Source organism: Leptonychotes weddellii, chromosome 2 (assembly GCF_054177405.1).
Source record: "Leptonychotes weddellii isolate Sample4059 chromosome 2, ASM5417740v2, whole genome shotgun sequence".
NCBI classification, from domain to species: Eukaryota; Metazoa; Chordata; class Mammalia; order Carnivora; family Phocidae; genus Leptonychotes; species Leptonychotes weddellii.
The window spans coordinates 72,703,746-72,713,994 of record NC_138370.1 but is presented as its reverse complement, the minus strand read 5'-3'; the positions used below and the strand labels follow the sequence as shown (position 1 = coordinate 72,713,994).

General features: G+C 42.5%; 1 protein-coding gene across 1 annotated transcript in view; it reads right to left on the bottom strand.

Annotated features, from left to right (window-relative positions):
- Positions 1-1,030: 1,030 nt before the first annotated feature.
- The window catches only part of RNF150 (ring finger protein 150), a 236,200-nt gene continuing 226,981 nt past the window's right edge, over positions 1,031-10,249 (bottom strand). Inside the window, exons 6-7 of the mRNA XM_081813116.1 lie at positions 3,321-9,749; positions 1,031-3,100 (exon numbers count right to left, since the gene is read on the bottom strand). Coding sequence (XP_081669242.1) covers positions 9,631-9,749 — 119 coding nt within the window. The 3' untranslated portion in view covers positions 1,031-3,100; positions 3,321-9,630. The remainder of the gene's footprint in view (positions 3,101-3,320; positions 9,750-10,249) is intronic.

The window sequence follows — 10,249 nt, the reverse complement described above, 5'->3', positions numbered from 1 at the left end:
CGCATGGGGAAGCAAAGTAAAATTCTATTTGTGACATCGTTCATTTTACAATAAAAGCACACACATTTATGTTTAGGAAGAAGAAAATGAATCCATTGGGTTTTTTTCTTGCGAGCTGGGAAATACTAGACCTGCGAGAATCCGCAGCTCCTGGAGGGCTGCCTGGCCAGGTGGAGGGCTTCAGTCATTGGCCGAACTGCAGTGGGCATATCTAACCCTGCTTGCTCCTCTGGGGGAAGCGTCAGCAATCTCAGATGGGCCAGACAGAGGTTCAAAGGCACACCAAGGGGCCTGGCAGTTTTGGGTAGGTGATAACAGCAAATAGGGGTGCCTCTCCTTTTTTAACCTTCCTTTCTGACCTCCCCAGGCTGGCAGCTTCCATATTTTTTATTTCTTTAGCGTACCCTTGCTAATTCCAAGGAATTGCTGTCAAAAATCCTTTAGAAAAGTATAAGTAAATATAAAAAAGACCTTGCCACCCCAGCCCATCGGGTGGTCCCTGCTTAGGGCACCCTGCCCAAGATGGCATGGACAATAATGCTCAGTTCCCACAGAACAGCATCTTAGGCTAATTCAGCTGCCATTCTTCTTCTGAGTTGCTTAAAATCTTTTTTTTTTTTTAAATAAAGATTTTATTTATTTGAGAGAGAGAGAGAGAGAGCGTGCACAAGCAGGCGGAGTGGCAGGACAAGGAGAAGCAGACTCCCCGCTGAGCAGGGAGCCCGAAGCAGGACTTGATCCCAGGACCCTGGGATCATGACCTGAGCTGAAAGCAGACGCTCAACTGACTGATCCACCCAGACGTCCCTGCTCAAAATCTTCTAATCACTTCACTTAGAGCAACAGAGCTAAAAGGAGATCGGGTGCCTGGCACCAGAGAGAAATAAAACAGTTATTAAAATCTCTCATTTTAATGTTTTTAAAACATAATCATGATTTGATGATAAATATCAATGTATTCAAATCCATAGTGCCGCCTCTGGAACTCAAGAGGAGCCAACGTGGTTAGGAAATATGGATGACACGAACACAGCATCTGGTTCCATTTTATTAAAAAACAAAACCAAACAAAATTTTGCAATGAAATTTCCTGGAACTCACAATCCTCTTCAAATCTTTAAAGTTGCATTTTTTTTTTTTTTACCAGTACATAAGAACACGATTGCACTTATTTACATTATAGTCTTCTATATAACAAAAATAGCCATGTTGTACGGTTGAGTGTTTCCAACTATCATCCTTAACATTTCTTCACTAGCCCAGTATGAGACAGACTGTCTATGCTCTCCAAACACATAGATAATATAATAAAGCAAAATAAAAGTCCATGTCTCCTAATAGAAGACAAATCCCTTTAAGGACAGTTTTTAAACTTCTGTGTATTTCAAGAGAGATATAAAGTGCTCTGGAAGGAGTAAGGTGGGTGCCTGAGGTGGGGAAAAAGGAAAGAGAAAGAGATTTATACCACCCTGCCCCCGCCCCCCCCGAAAAAACCCCCAAACCAATTATACCGCCTTCACCAATCATTTAAATATACCTGTGATTTTGTACAGAAGATGATGTTTTGGTAAAAAAGCTACATAATCCACTACTAAATTTCTCGGCAATGAAGAGCTAACCAAGGTCCAAATTAAAAGTTATCCATGCAAATGTCATCAGGGATCATTTTTGTGATTTTTGAGTTATGTGGCAAATAAATCCAGGAAGCTGTCCCATGATCTGAATGTGGAGGATGGGTGATAGCATGATTGTGTATGATCTGCAGACTGGCCAAAGGAAAATTCTACCTGTGACATCATTCGTTTTACGATCGAAGCACAAAAATTCATGTATAGGGCGGAAAAATAAATCCACTGGATTTTTTTGTCACTAGCAGGGAAATACTAGAGATTGATTTATGGTGCCATTTCTGAATATTTTATAATGGTAAATTCTTTGTAGCACATTTTTTTTTTTTCGGTGAAAATAACAATGTGTTATATACAAAGGGGTTAAAAGAAGTCGGTTTTTTTCTTTTCACATTATTGAAATGGCAATTGCTGGTCATGGTCTGCAGTCTATAAAATTGGGTATCACATATACACTGCTTGGGAGGCTCCCCTGGAAACTAGAATAATCATCCTCCCAGCTCATGAATATTTTAAAGAACAAGTCCCATTATTTTTCAGGATGAATGGAATGTAACTTTTCACAAGTACAAAATTACTTCAAGTTTTCTAAATATAAGGGACATCCCACTATAAAAATAACAGCCCCTCCCAACCCTCCCCCACCCCCTACATCTCTTTCTAATTATAAAATGGTACAACCATTTCAGATTACTAATGTGAGAGCAGGAAGTAAATACATTATTATGTACATGTACAAAACACGTCAGTATTTCACACCATTTACATTCATATGAAAGAAATCTGTTTATTGATCTTCCATTGTGATTTGACAAGAAGAGAGTTGAGATAAGTTACCAAACACTCTGGCCCTTGCCTTCGAACTCTGCACAAACATTCCGGCCAGAGGCATCTTCTTTGCCAACCGAACTAAGGATACGCTTTGACATTTTGCAGAAGAAAGGGCTGCGGACAGTAAGACCTTCTGTGGGGCTCCCCTGCAACTTCCCCGAGCTTGTGGCATTCTTTCCTCTTTTGATAAACGTGGACCAAATTCTCAACTACTGAGGAAAAACTGTATGACGAAAGGCAAATAACTGGTCCTTGAGGAAATGGTGACCCTAGTCAAATTAACCGGCTGAAAGAATAATGGCGATTAGTCCAGCAGGGGGCGCCCTGCCCCCGTGCAATAACAGCCTACCGACCAGTAAGTACCACAGATGCCAACATAAAGTCCTTACGCTGGCAATCCTTCTTCAACTGCTCTGCTGTGTACTCGTACAGGCAATAATTTGGTATTTTCTTCAAAAGTGTGGGATACACTCTAATTAAGAAGCTCTCCTACATGAAAATTCTTTTGCTATTTAAAATCTTCACATTCTCAAAGAGAACAATAATTCCGAGTACAATAAAGCGCTAGTTTTGTCTAAGATTTTTTGAGGGAAAAAGGAGACGAAAACACCTGACTTTAAAGATGGTGTGGTACTGGGCGCCTCGGTGGCTCAGTCGTTAAGCGTCTGCCTTCAGCTCGGGTCATGATCCCAGGGTCCTGGGATCGAGCCCCGCATCGGGCTCCCTGCTCTGAGGGGAGCCTGCTTCTCCCTCTCCCACTCCCCCTGCTTGTGTTCCCTCTCTCTCGCTGTGCCTCTCTGTCAAATAAATAAAATCTTTAAAAAAAAAAAAAAAGATGGTGTGGTACTAAGGCCACGATACATTTTTTTTTTTTTTTTTTTTTTTTAGATTTCTGGATTTAGTAAGGGCAGTCACCAGCCTGCAAGAGAAAATCCCCTAAGGTTTCACAGTTTCGTCTGACTAGGCAACCCACCTTCACCTTTATTTACGAGAACATTAGGAGAAAATTAAACGAGTCAATGGAAGAACATGTGTCCATCTGGATGGTGATTGGTCTTTGGTTTGCATAGCACACATGGTCCTCACATTTTCCTGCTTCTCCGAGCCCTTGTCATCCCAGTAAGGATGACAAGACCACAGACATTCTGCCAAGCAGTGATTCTGGGTACCTTGGGTGGAGCTTCCTTCTTCAGAGAAGTTCTCCCTTGCTCTGTACAGACCTGCAGACCCCTTAAGAGACTATGTTCTTGCCTTATCATTATCATCAACGAACATTTCTCAGGTGGCTATGGAGCGAATGGCTCTGTAGTAAGTGCAAAAATAGCACAAGGATGAAAAGGTTTTTGATCACTGAGATTCCTGAAAAAGCCGCTTGATTGAGGCAGGCATAGTTCACAGGGTGATAAAGAGATATGTGAGTGACCTCATCGGGTTATTTGCATAACAAGCAGGTTTTGTCATTAAAGGGCTTGATAATTAAGGATCTACATCTAGCATCTGGAATCACCTCTTTAGTTTTGGGATAATTTCGTGTTGTTACAAGGGTCAAAGTGTAAAGCGTAAACCAATCTACGGGTTTTTTTTTTTTTTTTTTTTAAAACAAATTACTGTTCCTATTACAATGGGCCTGGAGCTGTGAGATGGGGAGACAAGCAGGCAAAGAGAAGAGGTAAGTGATGCTGAGAAACTCATTCCTGTTTCTCAGAATTAATTTATCTTTCAGGCAATCCCAACCTTCTTTGCAACCATGAGTGTTTAACTCATGAGTGTTAAACTCCTTAAAACACACACATACACACCCCAAAACACCGGGTCAGTTCTAAACCTAGGGGATGAGCATTCATTTGGGAAGAGTGCCCATGTTCATATCCGGCCATCCTCTTTCTCACTTCCTGCAGGCTAGTATTCTCACCTCCTTTTAACTGCCATCATCAATTACATGTCGATGACACACAGCACTGCACAAGGCACCTGTGTCCCTCACCTGGGGAGAATGGTTTCTTTGTGTCTCTCTTTCAATCTTAAGGAAGAAATGGCCTCCCAGATCCCTTACAAAGAGGAAGTTCTTGTGCTAAGAAGCTGAGTTATGAAGCATGCGTGGACGTCGGATACGGTCCGGCCCATACGTTTTTCTAAGAAGTCCTAATCTCAGGGACCTCTGGTGAACTAGGAAGGTCACAAATGCTCAAGGAAGAAGATAATAGATCTCGACAGCATTCTGGAATTGTGACTTTGCCATTATTTGCCTAGGAGACTTTTCTGGCAAGGCAGCCTGAAAAAAAGGCAATAGCTATAGTGGTCTGTGATTAAATTCGTGCCAGGAGAAGTGAAAACATGACTAACTCCATTATGGAGGAAGTTAATTTGCCTTTAGAGTAGACTGGTTTTCCTCATCAGAAGTGCAAATATAGACATTGCCACCCAATGAAAACAAGAAAAACACCAACACCAGTAACAGTAATCACAATAAATGGTAATCACAACAATGATAAGTCTATAGATCCAAAGCCACCAAGGTTTTTTTGTCTTGAAAGATGGGAAAAGAATGTGTGTAGGTGTGTGTACAGAAAGAGACAGTCCGAGAAAGCCACACACACACACAGGAGAGAGAGAGAGAGAAAAGGGAAAGAAATCTAAGACAGAGCATATAAAAAGTGCTACTGGAAATTGCTGTGGGGGCCCCAGACCACAGAGGGCTGGGTCCTCGCTCCACAGAGGATGTGACTCTGTGTCTCAGATTTTCTGAAAGAGTTTTGATTTAATGAGATTTCTTTGTTTTCAGTCAAGGTGATGCATTCAGTGGATAACTAAATGCCACTTATTTTTTAATGCTCTGCAAGAATTTTCAGCTAAACACAACTCATAGATAAGAAAGAACCCCACGTTAGGCTATCTACCACCATTTCTGGTTCTGAAGGTGTGGTAGCCACAAGGATATCAGCACTGTCTGAAGTAGCCATTGGGCACGGTGGTTTCTGACATGACCAAACTCAGGCCTGTGAACGTCCAGAACGAGGGAAATGCTGAAAACAATCTTTGGACAGGGATTTGCCTCCGTGGTTACCATCATGACCAGGTGATGTCAGAATAGGTAGGTGCTTTTGCCACTATTCTTTTCTTTTTTTAGAATTTTTTTTTTAAGTAATCTCTACATTCAATGTGGGGCTCGAACTCACGCCCCCAAGATCAAGAGTCACATGCTCTACCAACTGAGCCAGCCAGGCGCCCCTCCACTATTCACTTTCTGCCTTTTTCTAACTCCCCTTCGTCCTGCCTAGGTGATGGAGTTAATATTTCAGGGGTAACTAAGCCCTGGAGACGAAATCAATATTTAGCTGCTGTATTCATGATCAGGGCTCAGTTCTTCTCAAAGGGATCAACCACACGGAAGAGGCAATTCCTAGAGGTGACTCTCAGTTCTTCTGAGGGAATGGAAATGCTCCCTTTCTTGCCCACAGCCTTCGGGTGAGAGAGGATGCTGACTTCTGAGTTGAGAGCTGGCGATTGTCGGCTGTCATGATTCACCCAATAGGGCTGGGCAGTCACAACCCCAAAGACTTCTTCTCAATGAGGCCACTCAGAGTCTTGTATTTGCAGTCAGTACGTAACTTCCCACTTTCCCCCCTCAAATCCCCAGGGGGCACTGGCACCAGGAAAAGGCCTTCTGCCAGCCCGGAAGCAGGAGAACTAATGGTTGAGGTGAAGTTGGATGGAATTCTCTTTGGCTCCTGAGTGCCACATACCAGTCTAAGGGTTTGTCTTAGACGTGAGGGAGATAATTTTGTTTCAGCACCAAATCAACATGGTTTGTGTGACTTTTTTAAAAAAAAACAACTGGTCAGCAAAGTAACGGTAACAGTAATGGACATCAGTGTATGGTTAGAAAGGTCAGGCAGAAATTTCAAAAAGAATGGCCTGAATATTTACCCATTACAAAATAAACAGATCTTTGGGCCTCTCATTAGGCAACTTGGGTGGAGTCTAGTTCTCTCTGGAGGTAATTAGGTTTTAACTTTTTTTTTTTTTTTTTCTTTGCAAGGGTCAGGGGGCCTTGTGAGAATTCTGGAGCAGCTCTGGACCTGTGCTGTCCAGCTGGAAGCCACGGGTCACATGTGGCTGTTGAGACAGAGCTGGAGATGTAGCTAGTCCAAAGTGAGGCATGCTGGGAGCTTAAACACACGATGGGTTTAGAGGACTTAGTACAAAAAAGAATGTAAAATATTTCACTTATACTTTTTACATGTTGAAACAAAAAGACTAAATATATTATTAAAATTATTTTGAACTGTTCCTTTTTACTTTTTAAAATGTAGCCAGTAGAAAATGTAAAATTTACATGGGCGACTTGCATTACATTTCCATTGGATAGTGCTGGTCTGGACACTCATTATAGAAAAATGTGCATCTGTAAATATGCATAAAGTTTGCGTATACTTTTAGAGGGTTCCCAGCTCAGAATTTTCTCTTTGGGAGGTAGGGGGAAGGTGGTGGAGAAGGTTATGGGAGAAGGTTTTCATTTCTTTTAAACCCTTCTATGCTGGTTAAATTTTTTTTTTTTTTTTAACCACCAAAGCCACAGGAAAATCCTCTGGAAAAAAACCTTTGGTAAATGGAGAGCCTCTGAGGCTCAAGGGTTTTGTAGCAGAACCTCCTTGGGGTAAAGTCATAGGCCTCAGAGGCGTACATGGGCAACCAATTCCTGATTTACCTGGTCACCGGCAGGAAGAGACAACACTCATCAAATGGAGAACTATGCAGTCCAAAAGGCATTTTCTCTCCTGGGTATGGAATACAATTTGTATTTCTTTTGCTGTTGGATTATCCTTCTAATTCCATTTGACCTAAGTTAACACCCAAATGTGCTTCAGGTAGAGCTGACTGAAGGAGCACATGGTGTAACCCATGCTGACCAAGAACAAGAAACACCTTGAGATGAAGAATCCCACACCGAGGACTAGGATTTGAAGGTATCCAGAGATTACAAACTCTGTGACTAACAGTGGTTTTAAAACAAGGCAAAACAAAACCACTCTTACTTGGACTTCAACCTTGCATCATGTCGATATTCATTCTCAGCAACATAGAAGTGCTGAATCCCAGAAGCCATTAATGTCTGTTACGTGTCGAGGAACTGCCTCCCTAAGGTAGGAAGTCAGCTATATGTCATCCCCATTTGCCAAAACATGGATTGCCCCCCCGCCCCACCCCCCCTGCCCCGCGCTCATTAGCAGTCTTAAGGCCAGAAGGAGCTTTGGCCATCATCTTGTGAAACTCCTTCATTTCACAGATGAGGGAGAAGGGAGAAGATGAAGCCCAGCAAACATGTGGCTCAGCCCCAGGACTCCTGCCCCCTTGCCTGCCTTCGCACACTGACACTGGGTTTCATTACAGGACGTGTGAGACTCCCAGAGAGAGGTGAAATTTCTGAAGGTGGTAATCATTTTCCTTGCCTTGCTGCCTACTTAGAAAGCATCAAATAGGAAATCATTAAAGATGGTGAAAAAAGAGCAACCAGTAGTCTGACATCCACTCCCTTGACATCCACTGCATGTTTCAGCAGGGCAGCGGGGATTTATGACACAGCCCAACTCTGGTTTTTGGATGAGTATTAGTGTAATGAGATGGAGAAGCCTCGTCAAAGATGTAAATACCTCAGTGAGAAAAGCTCTCCTTCTTAGTAACCCAGGCAGCCGCGTCGCCTTCTTACAGAGGATGAGGTGATCCGTGATTGTCCAGGGAAACCGTTCACTACCTTAGTCATCTCTGCATCTGGACAGTCTAAATGTATTACAAAAGTGCCCACTGAAAAAATAGCACATCTCTGTCATAGTTACAAAAAAAGAATAAAAACGTAAGTAGTTTAAAAATGCCAGTGGGTCTCAGTATCGATTGGATGCCTCTTTTCCTCTCCCTCTTTGTCTCTCTCCGTCAGGAGAAACTTGGTTCGTAAATTCCCATGCTGTACTTTTTAGATCAAGTGGTTTATCAAATCACACGTCCCTCCTCACTTGGTATTTAGATGTACTCGGGGAGCCCTGGGAAGCAATCTACTAAGGATTCCCCTAAACCCTCCCTTGAGGTCTGGTGAGGTTTAACAGAAGTGTGTTGGGATTAAGGTAAAACCCTGGCGCTCCCTCAGCCCCCACTGTGTTGGACACTGGGCTCCCAGAGGATTGGGTCTCTTCTGAAGCCTCCATTGCCTGCAGAAGCCACTTGTGGAGGGAAAAAAAGACTGTTCTAGCCTTGGGGAGACCAAGATCACAGACATTTTTGCTTTTGGGAAGAATATGTGGTATCTGGTCTTAAAACTGGGCTTGCAGTCCCAGCTACAAGCCCTACAGTCAGTCATGAAGAACAGCGCTACAGCCCTGGAGGGGGACTTCGGAGTTGGAATTTCAGTCAAAGTCTTTAAGATCCAGGCAAAAATGAAGCTTCTTTCTCACGTCACGTGGGCCATTAACAGAGCCAGGCAAGTGGAAACCAGCGTGATGTGGCTGCAAATAATTAGTAGCCTCAGCAGAGTCAGAGCTTAGTGCTGGGGTCTCTGGCAGCTAGGATCTTTAAGATCCACTTAAAAGAATTTAGATTCTTAAGGAAAGCTGGCCTTAGACTATTTCAGGGTGCTGAGGCACTTCCCAAAGCCATGCACACTTCATGCTGAGAGGTCATGGCCATTCATCTCAGAGATGGCGTGTACAAACTGATCATAGCAGGAACTGGTGCTTCGAAACAGAACTCTCTACAAAAGCTGGAGTCAACCAAAGGGGTGGACATCATGTAAACTGCACACAGTCTTTAAAAAGAAACTGCCAAAGAAATCAAACCACATTCCCCAAACAACAAAACAAGACCTGGAAAAAAGGAAATAAAACTAAGAAGCCCTAAATGTGTCCTGTTTTAGGAGCTTCTGAAGTGTGTGTGTCTACAAGGACATGGGAGGGAAAATCAGCTTTCGACTTCTCAGCTGCCAAGGCCATGGACTGTTGTACAGATGGAGAGACGGCTTCCTGATTAACATGACTTTGGATATTGCTTTCATTACCATTCTTGAGCCGAGCGCCGTGGAGTTACCAAGTCGTTCTGGAGGTGTGTGTAGCCGGTCCAATTCTTGAGGTTCTCCTCCCTTCCTTCCCCTGGGGTCCTACCATCCCTTTGTTCTATAGTCACCGTTTCAAGACTTGACCTCTTCACAGTCTTGGTCAGTGGAAAGGTCTACATCAGACAGTCCAACTTCCATGGCCATAATCAGCGAGATGTCAGAATCACTGCTTACAGCTGGTTCCTGCTCACCTGGGAGGAGAAAGCAAAGTTCATGGTGAACACTGAACTATGTTTTTGGAGGCTGGTTATTTTAATACAATTGTCTTTAGGAACATTTCTTTGATGGCCGAGAGAAGGTATTAGAAAAATTGGCTATTTTGTAAAACAAAAACAAAAACAAAAACTAGGTAGAGCCTTATCTCACACGATAGCCCAAAATAAATTCTAAATAGGTCAAAAAGTTAAATGTAAAGAAGAAACTAATATAGTTAGAAGAAGATATATCTTATAAGTATATATCTAAGTAGGAAAATATCTAATATATCAAAGTAGGGCAAGAAACTCTATGTGGAAAAGCAGTTGAGCAATTCACAGAACAGACTGATAAATGTGCATAAAATTCAAAAAATATTAAAAACATGAAAAATAAGATTAAAAGGCATATATCAAACTTGAAATATTTGTGAACATTTCACAAAGGGCTGCATTTTCAACATATAGCTTTGAAATCAGTATGAAAAACTAACCAG